The 11,251-nt window shown below is 39.3% G+C and overlaps 1 protein-coding gene across 1 annotated transcript; it reads right to left on the bottom strand.

Annotated features, from left to right (window-relative positions):
- Positions 1-327: 327 nt before the first annotated feature.
- On the bottom strand, positions 328-10,551 carry si:dkey-72l14.3 (Glyco_hydro_56 domain-containing protein). Its single transcript, XM_017693438.2, has 5 exons — positions 10,366-10,551; positions 5,640-6,215; positions 3,987-4,382; positions 3,005-3,094; positions 328-2,914 (listed from the first exon to the last, which is right to left on the bottom strand). The coding sequence occupies exons 2-5, from the start codon at positions 6,180-6,182 to the stop codon at positions 2,411-2,413; spliced, it is 1,533 nt and encodes a 510-aa protein (XP_017548927.1). The 5' UTR covers positions 6,183-6,215; positions 10,366-10,551; the 3' UTR covers positions 328-2,410.
- Between the last annotated feature and the right edge of the window lie 700 nt (positions 10,552-11,251).

Here is an 11,251-nt window from a genome sequence, read left to right as displayed (position 1 = left end):
CTTTGTTTGTGAGGTTAAAGGTCTCTTTGAAGTCAGGCTGGAGCATGTTCACCCCTCACAGGCTTTTGCATATATGTAACTTTGTATGTAACTCTATATCGCACGGGTGGCATAGCATTATTACCCATGACCACTATCAGATGATCAGATGACTGGCAGGTAGCATGGCAGTTTCCTAAGCAACTTGAAGTGGTAGTATGTACTTTGACAGTGCATGTAAAATGTATATTTTAAATATATTTTAAAACACTTTCACAAAAGTATATCAGCCACGTTTTTATTTCCAGGGCAGGAATTGGGTCATCAAGCAAGTAAACCTCATGGCCAAAACTACAAATTTGTGGCCAGAATTATAGAAACATCTTTATTGTATATGCATTTACATTTAACATATTATTCAGTACCAAAAACAGTACAGTATTGATTTGATAAAGAAATATAAAAAAAAAACACATTAATCAGAACACCTGCACACAAATTCCACACAAGGGGAGCTATTTGCATGCAAGTTGCTTTTTTGTGCATCACTGAAAGAGAAGAAAACGCCATGAACTCCCACAAAATAACCTCACAAATGCAAGTGTCGTCAGTCAAGAACAGATACTGCCAAAAGGCGTTAAGTTACTCAGTATTATTTATTGTGATGTCATGGATTTCCGCTATTTTTATTACATCAGTTACTGTTAACGCTAAAGATAAAAATCTAAAGTAGAAAAAACTGAAATAAGCTAAACTTCAGCAGACTGTATGTGTTTAACAATGAGCCGATTATGACAGGGAAAAATAGTTTTGTTACAAATATTAGATATTTGTGAAAGTGTGAAACTTCAGCTGTTCTGGTGGTTCATTACAAAACATATGAACACAGCTCTGCCCTTGCAGTGGCCAATTTCCATACATTTTCATGGAAAAGCTTGCTTATTGCACCTTTAATGGTGTTATGTGTTGAAGTATCTTGTCTTTAAGCTTTTAACACAGAACCTATGAAAAGTATCAGTGCACAAAAAGATTGCTGTGTAGTGCGTACTCTACCATGGGTATCTGTCAATCATATGTTTGTTTCATTTTAGCTCTCTTCAAACTTTAAGAGAGACTGCTTGTTTGGTTATTGATGTGTTATGTTACATCATTGCAATATAAATACACTCACTTTTTTTACACTTCCATCCAACACAGCAGTCTCACCGTTGTGCTTTTTTTTAATTATACAAGCAAAATGTAGCATTTTTTTTATGCCATGAACTCGAGGGGAATATTTAATTAATGATTTAGGGAGGCACTATAGAGATTGGAAATTCCAGAACAAATAATATTATTTATAATGTCACTTTGGATGATGAAAAGTACTGGTCCTGGTGTTTTCCTGTGTCCACTTAAACCACTTAGTGTGGGCTTATTATTTAAATAATTTTAAATAAAAAAGCTAATACTAATCATCCAAAAAAGCCAATTTTTCCATAAAGATGACCATAAAAATGTATGATCGATGCACCTTTAGAGTGACTTATATTTTACATTAATTTCTCAGAGGCACAAGACCAGCACTGAGTTAATAATGTATGCCAGATCATGAATAGCAGGCAGAAAATGCCACTAATTGTTCCTATAAGATAAGGCCATGAAGCTCTGGCAACCCTTTGAGGCACCAGAAACTTTGCTGGTGTATCACACCTTGTGTGTCCCACATTATATATATATATATATATATAGACTGCTGGGATAGGCTCCAGCACACCCCCCCGCCACCCTGTTGGAGAAGTGGCTTAGAAAATGGATGGATGGATGGATAGACATATAGTACATGATATAATGGACATAATTCAATGCCAAGTGTGTGACTGAAAAATGTTCATAGAGAGATCAACGTGTGCAAATGACACTCATGCAGTCAAATTTCACATAAGGAAGTCTGTGGTGCATGTAATGTGTTTATCACAGGATCCGCACATTGGCCAGTAAGATCTGTATTATCTACAAATGCATTAGCGTTGGGCAACAAACAGCCAAAGGTCAGTAGATACTCCATGCACTTACTGAAGTTAGCCACCCAAGTCCACTCTAACTGAAAGGAGATTGAGCAAGTAACTGAAGAGTCACTTCAGCTTCAAATCACTGAGCTAGAACTACTTGCTATTAAATGGAAACTCAACCATTAAATCTTCCTCATAATGATCCTCTCTTCATTCAGGCACTCCCCAAATGCCTGAACGTTCAGAAAGAATGTGACAAGCCTTCATTGTAAAATCACCATTTTTAAACAGTCATTGCTCACTGCTCACTGCTCACTGAGCAGAATATTAAGAGAATTCACTCACTTGGAGCATTCATGCAACTCACAACTGCATTTGCCTTGTGGCATTGATGTCAGCAAGCTAATCTCTTATGTTTCAGTACACAAAATCAAGGCCAGTCAGATGTGAAAGTTTGCAAAGCTGATAAATAACAGCATAGAGAGAAGTATAATGGGCACGTTGTGGGAGGGGCATCCACTGACTGTCGGCTGCTGTTCACTAGGTGTTGTGGTGAGTACCGTCACCTCAGTCTGAACAACAACAGAGGGTGGCTTTACTGTGGGCAGTGGCCTTTGGCCTCCAACATCCGGCCCACCTGATTCCTGATCAGCAGCTGCTCCCTCCAGTGCCTCAAACCACTGACACCGGAAGTCCCGCTTCCAGATGTCCAAGTAGGCAGGAGGAAGTTCCCCTGTTGCCCGGATACCCTCTGCCCCATTGGAAAGCAGCAAGAAGTGGGCGGAAGGAAGGTGCAGGTAGACTGGGTCTTCTGGTTTCTTGCGTACACAGCGACCACGGCCTTGGCAAAGCGAGACCCCACAGAGACGTGCTGCCGTGGTTACGTTGACCACATAAGGGCCGAGAACCTCTCTTACGTAGGAGCTGAGTTCAGAGCAGGACTTCTGATGGACACACGTGTAGATGTACATACATTATGCATGCTTAATGTGATATAGTACAAGAAATGCATGGATAGGTAGATGGATATGTACCTGTGTTTTAGTAGCAATGGATTTTTCCCAGATGATGACCCCTGCTGCACCCATAGCAGCACTCTCTCCTACAGTGTTCACAAGGTCAGCCTGATGCAAACACATACACATACATGTAGTTACACATAATATGTAATCTCTTAAAAATAAAAGTGTGAAAATGGCTCTTTAGATCAATACCATAAATTACCAACTTTTGGTTTTATTAAAAATCTAAAAGATGTGAATGTAGTTGGGATAGAGTAGTGAGTAATACTACAGCCCTCCATTCATCAGGCTTGAGTTCAGTTCCCCTTCCAGGCAAGCACACCATGCAATACCAAAAGTCCTTGGTTAAGACTCCAAAACATTACAATCCCCTACCTCTGTAACAAGATTAAATTCAAGTCATCTAGATAAGAGCCAAATCTGCCAAATACAGAAATGTAAAGTACCATTTTATAGTTTAAGGAACCTCCAAAAAAAGAATTTCTGTAAAATTAAATGTTTTCCCTAGAACCAGAACTAGAACCCTACATCCAGGCCAATGACTATTTACCTTTACTTTTAAGGACTGATCTTAGAAATAAAAAGATGTTTCCCTAAAGAACCTTTCAGTGGGGAACTCCTGGTCCTGGATGGCTCAATATCTGCAAAATATGTTGATTTTCCTGATCAAACATATCTCTTTTAATTAATCAGTTAATTAACAGGTTTATTTGGAGTACTAGAGCAGAGACAACTCAAATGCTTGACTTGGTTCGCCACCCCAGAGAAGCAGGTGAATTACTTTAAAGAACCAGCAACTGAAAATATCTTCAGAAAAGCGGTTCTTCAATGACATCTCTTCAAAAAACCCTTTTAGCACCTTTAATTTAAAAGTGTACACACAATAGAAACACTTCCTCTTGCATGCAAGTCCAATTGCACCAAACAGGAGATACACAATCACATAGACCTATACTGTACATATACTGTGCAATGTGATGGATTAGGTTATTACCTCAGGGAGAAATGTACTGGAGGAGGTGTACACACTCTTGACCAATGGGAAAACTGGAAGATCAGAGGTGGACCCAGCTAGAGCTGCTACTCTTAGTGCCTCTCTGATCTGATTGGATGTGTAAAGCCACGTCCCCTTGGTCCCATCAGGTAGATTCTCAAGTGAAAGGATGGGGTAGAGTGCAGAGCTTCGTTTCCATAGCCACATCATCTCATCATTTAGGGCCATCTCTGCAGCTGGGCAGCGTCCCGTGTAATTGGCCAGCTGCATCTGGGCAGGGTCAGAGTTGTAGCAGCTTGGATATGGGGCCACGCCCCACAGCCTCTGTGGGCGGAGCCTCTTCAGTTCTCTCAGGGTCTCCATTAGGATGGACTGAGCTGCTGCTTCAAAGTCCACCTGACAGGAAATGGCAGCAGTCCTTTATTTATATAGTATTTGCTTTTTAAAGAATATGTCACATAAAAGACACCTTACATAACCATCATTATGGTTATCAAGATTAATATGATACAGAAATCTTCATAAAATGATCAACTATTTGCTATTTATAATGATACGTAGTGTTCTGTAGTGTCTACAAGTGTTCGTTATAACTCAGTTATAGTTATAAGTTCTCCTCTTCCACCAAAGAGCCAAACCTAATTAGTATAATAAGCATCGTATTTAGCACATGTAGCGCTCACTTGTACGCCTATGAGATAAGATTATCCTTTAATAGTCCCACAATGGAAAAATTCACAGTGCTACAGCAACACATATAGCAAGGCATTTGAGAAAAGAAGTAACAAGAAGAGAATTAACAAAGTAATTAACCTAGATAACGACTTAACAAGCTTACAGTTTGTTACTTGTTACTATATAGAAAATCTATAATATTAAAGATAAAAATATAAGATAAAAAATAAACACTATCCTTCACATAAACCCTGACTACATAAACAGTTATAAATAAAAAAGCAAAAAGTATTTATATTGTAAGGAAATTTTACCCAAATTGCACATGAAATATTGCACATGGAGTATTGATTGTATTACGTGTAGAAATGGTGATGAATTAACAATATAAACATTATAAACAGAAAAGCAAGAAAATGTTTGCACTACAGAGATATTTTACACATATTTCACATGGAGTATTGATTATACTGCACACAGGAAATAGTGAACTGACAGTTTATATGCTGTAGTTGTGTGTGTGTGTGTATATATATATAAATTTTATTGCTCAAAGTGATGAGCATGACCGTTATATAAACTGAATTAGGTATCTAAAAGCTGTGTTTTTTCTAACATTTTTACATTTTGATTCCAAATATGTAATTACATGACTTGGAACAAAAACAATTGAGGTGATAAACTGGAATGTGCTCCCAAGGAAGTCACTGAATGTTTAATGAAAAAGCATCAGATATTTCTGGGGATGACAGGGAGAGAGACAGGATTTACCTGCTTATGTAAATGTCATTTGTGTGTTTTTTTCTACATTTTCAGGAAAAGATGTTATGGCTTTGTTGACAAACTAGAGAAAAACTAGAATAACCTACAGTGTCATTTGTCTAACAAAGTTGAATCATTTTTTAAAACGGAAATGTTATGGTCAGGTTTAGGGTTACACGCATACAAATGTATGTGTTTATGCGTTTGTGGATCTACCTGAGCCCATTTCTCCACCTCTTCTGCGCTCCAGTCAGGGAAGAATCCCCGGAGCAGGGCCCGTGATTCCTCCAGATACCTCCCCTGCTTTCCCTTGTTTCTGCTCCACTGAGGGGCCCATTCATTCCACCACAGCACACCCAGCCCGGGTGCTCCTGCCTGTGGCAGTGTGGCTGTCAGGTCCCCCTCCACCTTCTGGAGGTGGAGGTCCAGGCTTGTGTGCTGCGGCAGACCACCGTTGGCTGGCTGACCATCAGCACTGAAATATGGGTACAGCCCAAGCGAGTCCTCATAAAACACAGCCACTCGCCCCTCCCACTCCATACCGAAACCCGCTGGATCCGGGCGGCCCAGGCAGTCCTTATTGGGCACACCCCACAGAACCAGAAAGGGCTGTCCCGCCAAGAGAGGAGCACGGGCTGGACCACTGAGACACGGACAGGAGAAGAAGGAGAGAGAAAGAAGAAGGAAAACAGAAATAAGGGAGAAGGGGGATTGGGAGAGTTTTCTATGAGCCATGAAGGTGATTAGGGAGTAACTCATGGCTCCTCATCCCCACTCTCCAACCATCGCCTCCTGAAACACACAGAGTCAGTGAATTAATACGCTTATCAATGCTTACTTCACATTTGGTGAACTTCTCACCTCTTTGAATTTGAGGCTGCTTGAAGAAATACTGCCCTTCAGGGGTTTTAAACCTCATTTCTGCCTGTTGTGTCTGTATCATGTGGTCATTTACCATAGACGGCATGATGCACATGATTTTACTTATAAAACAGATTAAAAGCTCATTGACTCAGAACATATAGTGAAGAGTTCCTTCATTATCTGTCCATTGGCCTCTATTGTAAGTTTGTTGTGAGTGGGTACCAGGAAATGCAGCAAAATGATTGTCTGTGTAATCAACAACATGCAGATACAGATTAGATTAAAAAAACACTGTAAAATTCCATTGAGAATTATTTCCTCCACTGCTGTGAGACTTTTTTGTGTCATGATTTAGCAGAAAGACACTTGCTCCTGTGTTGCATTGCACCTATGTGGGAAAAAAAACATATAATTTTATATATTTAAAATACATTTCAAATACACTGCAGTCCAAACACTAAAATTGATTTCAGAATGCATTGCCCTATCAACCAAATCTATTTTAAAACACATTCATTTTAAAATGTATGGTGAAATATTACACATTATAATGTACCATACAAAAACTGTATAAATAATGTATATAAAATGTATGTAATGTATAAAAATGTGAAATTGTATGAGAATAGACACGTTTCTAATGCAGTTTACTGTTTTGAATACCTTTTCAAGTGAATTTGTATTCTAGTATCTTTATTTTAAATGTTGGCAATGGATCCTTTAACATTGCAAGATCAAGTGCTGCAGGTATTGATACTCTGAAAATGCAGCTATGATTTGATATCTTGTTGTCTTAGTGCACACATACGGCAAAGTACAATGGACAGAATCAGTACCATGTAGTTATATCTATAACCCTTGTTAAAATTGCAAAAACAATATCAAATACAAATAAATGAATTTTAAAAATATATTTAACAAATACATTTTGGCCATTTTCATACATTACAAAATATATTTGATAAATGCATTAGAATATATTTTTTCCATAGAGGTAAAAATATGTTCATGGCTGCCCTCAAGAATATGTTAGTGAGCTGATGTACAAAAGTCTAACAGACTGTTTCGGAACGTCAACACAAATTTATTTATTCTAATTTATATTTCAAACACAAGCACAGTTTAAAGTCAATTAAAGGAACATTCTAAAGAAATTAAAGACATAGGGCTTCATTCACCAATATCTTCCACAGTTTTTTTCTTAAAAATGTGTTCTTGAGAAAGGTCCTAGGAAAAAGTCTAAACCAGATTCATGATGTGTTCTTAAACCACAGAATCTTTTGCACCCTTGCGCTTTCGAGTGTGTGCAGACTCTGTACTTACTTACGAATTAATCCCAAATAAGAAAACACTTCCTGCATCCTAAGAGAGGAAGATCACCATCTGTGAGGCATTAATGAATCCATGGGATAACAGCATCTTAGCATATGACCTCCAAGACCGTTGATTAAACCTAGGATAGCATTTCTGCTCAAATAATTTCCAGCACTATAAGTGAGGAAGATCACAGAGTTTCCACCTTTTGGTAAATGAATGGCAGCTGTAACTAGATTTTACGTTTAAGTACTACAAAAAAACTCTGAGGAAATAATCAGTCTTTGTGCATTGTCGGCATTAAACCTCGTCGATTAAACCAAGGACAGCCAATGCACAATTATACTTATGCCTTTTCCAACACCCTAAGTGAGGGAAATTAAGACTAAGTCATAATTCAAAGTTACCAAAGCCTCTATAGTATGAATCAATATTTTGTGTACCAATGCTATCATTTCCAGGAGAGTTGATTAAACCTTGGATAAACAATGCTTTCTACAACAATGTAAAGACTGTTGGATTGAAAGTGCTTAATGTAAACATTTTTTATTCTAGACATAATGAAGGCTAAATTTAATACACCAGATCTTCTGAGAGCTCCAGCTTTGGGCACAATAAGAGCTCATACTTGGTAATAATGAATAGTTCTTACAGAAAGAAACATGTAGGTTTTAGTGGGCCGTGTTTTTGCTGAGCTGCAGATTGGCTTTTGTAGCAGTTCCTGGTTTGGTGTCTGACTGTTTCCTCAAAGGTGATGAGAATCAGCCAATGAGCGCAGATGACCAGGGATGAGGTGTTATTTGGAGGTGCCCATTTAAACCCATTTTAATATTTTGATACTTCTTTGAAACATGATAAGACGTATTCACCCCGACTTTGTTCTTTCACTCAATGTGTCCTACATATGCTTCCTTTTCTATTACTATATTTAAAACTGCAGCTTTCCAAAAAGCAGAGAAGAAAAAGCAAATGATAAAGGATACCCTACTAAAAAAAAAACATAAAAACTTAAAAAGCTTATTGTAGCGTCCCATTCCTGGCTTGTGCTGCCGTAGAGACTCTGGAGACATTGCCACGCATAGGGCCATGTGAGGAGGCTCAGGGGAATCATGCACTCCCAGTAAGAAGGGAATTTATGTTGTTAGTGTTGTTTGTTAGTTTTGTCCTGTGTTGTTTGTGTTTTATTGTGTCTTGGAGCATGGGCATTTTACGTTGGCAGTTGGTCATCATGGAGACGAGGCCTGTGGTTAATGGTGACCTTCCCCACTGTTTCAGTGAGGTCCCCTTGTTGCCTGTGTTTTAATAAAAGAGCACTATTTGCAGCAGAACCATGGTCTCTTCTGTGTCTCTTTCTATGCCATCAGTATGTTATGTTTTGGATGCTATCTTTCTTGTCAATAGCAATGGAAGTTATTACACTGATCACCAGCAAAACTAGCATATGGTGCATATGTTGCATGGTGTGTAGCATATGTAGTGTAAACTAGGCGATCTTTGCTGTTTTTTTTCCAACAGGGTATTTAGTGGTAGCCTAACAAGATTAATCAGTGCTGCCCATGCTCAAAGGTAATCACTCTTTAAAAGATGTCCAGTAATGCCCTTTGGTTCTTGCACAAGTCAACATCAGAGGGCGCCAGTGTGTCACACAAGCTGCACCATAATAATGCAATGCTTAATAAGATAGGAACAAAGCAGTTAAAAGTGAATGCTTTTTTTGGTTCTTGGCGAACTTCATAACTCCTTTCACTTTAATCTACTTTTCTTCATGGTTTTCACCTTAAGAAGGTCACAGTATAATGCCAATCATGGCATGTGCCCTAGCTGTTCAGTGTTTCGAGGAAACTTCAGGCACTTAGCCACATCTCAACTCTCTGAGTCCCAGATTAACTCTGCTCTGTTTCCCACCGAACTGAACCTTCTTAAAACTCCTCTGTTTTCAGGGAGTGCCCAAAACCGTAAAACATTGCTAAATTTGCCGCACAGCATTGCTCTTCTTAGTTTTTACGCTAAAGTAAGTCCATTATTGTGCTCACGCCTACAGCCCTGCATTTCACAAGGGGAAACGTTTGAAGCTAATGCTTTTTGTGCCAGTGCAGCTAATGAAGTGAGAGTGGATGTTCAATAAGGAAGATACGTGAACTGAGAGCAGGGTTTAATCTCTATGTGGCAAACCTCGCCTCTGTGAGCAGCCACGCCGCTTTCTCATCCCATTTTAATCTTGGCTGCTGGGCTCTCTCATGTCCTAGAGAGCTGCTATTGTTGTTTGTGATAGTTTTAGGGCAGTTTGTTCTTCCACTGTAATGAAGGAGTAAAGCGATTGTGTTACCCCCTCACACAAAGCTTTGTTAAAAATAAAACTGTTAAAAATAAAGGTACTAAAAAGGGTAACTTGTATGGTTCTCTAAAGAACCAAAATTGTAAATGAGATGTTGTTTGAAGTTTGAAGAACCTCCACATGAAGTTCTGTAGATTCTTTAGCCAGTACTGTAGCCAGAGAGGGATAAATATTAGCCATCCATCTGTCTATCCAGTTTTATACAGGTAAAAAAGCTAGAAGCATTATCAAGTCACCTACCAGGCCTTCAATGAAGCTTGGTTGGTGCTGTTAAATACTTTGTACATTTCTACATTTTTTAATGCTGTCTACTTGCAAAAATAGACAATGTTGCCTCCACAGAGTCATAAAACAGTCCACCACTTTGGGGAGAAGTCCTTTGAGCTGACTGGTGGGCATGCATGATATAAGGTTAAAGGTCAGACTTACCTTTGGAGTGTCTGGAAAAAGGATGATGATAGCAGTGAGTGTGAAGGCCCCTCTGGATGAAGCCAAGTAAAAGCAATATGTGATTGCAGGTGAGTGAGCCCAAGTGTAGCGGTCCAGCCAGCCACAGCGTTCAGGAAATGGGAGCTGACCATGAGGAGGGCGGGCATACGGATGGAGGGATGGAGAGATGGATGAACAGAAGGGTAGAGAAGCGAGGTTGCCTCACCTTCACCAGGGTAATCTGTCTATAAGCAGGGTCACTGCAGACCACACATGTCACATGACCTGCCTGACCGTAATCCCATAATCCACTCTGTTTAAATGCTAGACACACAAACACTTGCGCACACACTTACAGGAACACCTCAAAGCAGCACACAATTCTCCAAAAGTGATGGCAGACCAAAAAACAGTGCATTCTTGAATCTCATTTTAGAGATCTGTCTGAAAAACCTTCACCTGTCTTCTAGTTTGTCCACAAACCTCTTTCTCTCCCTGCCTACCATTCCCTATTTCTTCTTCCCTTTTACCTTTTTACTGTCTCCTACCATCTGATATTGCTTTCCTTTTATTTTTCACTTTTTCTTCTGGGACTTGTCATCTGTCTATTCAGTTCCATACAGGTATGGCAGCTAGATGCAGAAATGGCTAGCTAACCCATGAATGATTCTGGCATCAAATCTTAGCACCACTCATCCCTGAGCATTTGCACACAGTGATGAATAAATAAGTGATCATTGATTTTCTTCTGGGTGTGAGATCAGCCGTGTTTGCAAAGTTCTGACAAGTTGTTGCCACGGTCACCAAACTTTCAGGCTAAGGCTACCTGCTAGTATCTGTAGCACTTGTGCTAACAGACTAAAAGTTCAGTAGAACAGTAAAAAAT

Source organism: Pygocentrus nattereri, chromosome 28, assembly GCF_015220715.1.
Source record: "Pygocentrus nattereri isolate fPygNat1 chromosome 28, fPygNat1.pri, whole genome shotgun sequence".
Classification (NCBI taxonomy): Eukaryota; Metazoa; Chordata; class Actinopteri; order Characiformes; family Serrasalmidae; genus Pygocentrus; species Pygocentrus nattereri.
This window is presented reverse-complemented; position numbering and strand designations above follow the sequence as displayed.

What these genes read in the sequence shown, in the direction of transcription:
- si:dkey-72l14.3 (XM_017693438.2), bottom strand. Translation starts at nt 6,182, where the DNA reads ATGAGTTACTCCCTAATCACCTTCATGGCTCATAGAAAACTCTCCCAA. An exon ending in AGGTGGAGAAATGGGCTCAG is followed by an intron (nt 4,383 to 5,639) that starts GTAGATCCACAA and finishes ATTTCCTGTCAG; the next exon opens with GTGGACTTTGAAGCAGCAGC. An exon ending in CCATTGCTACTAAAACACAG is followed by an intron (nt 2,915 to 3,004) that starts GTACATATCCAT and finishes TGTGTCCATCAG; the next exon opens with AAGTCCTGCTCTGAACTCAG.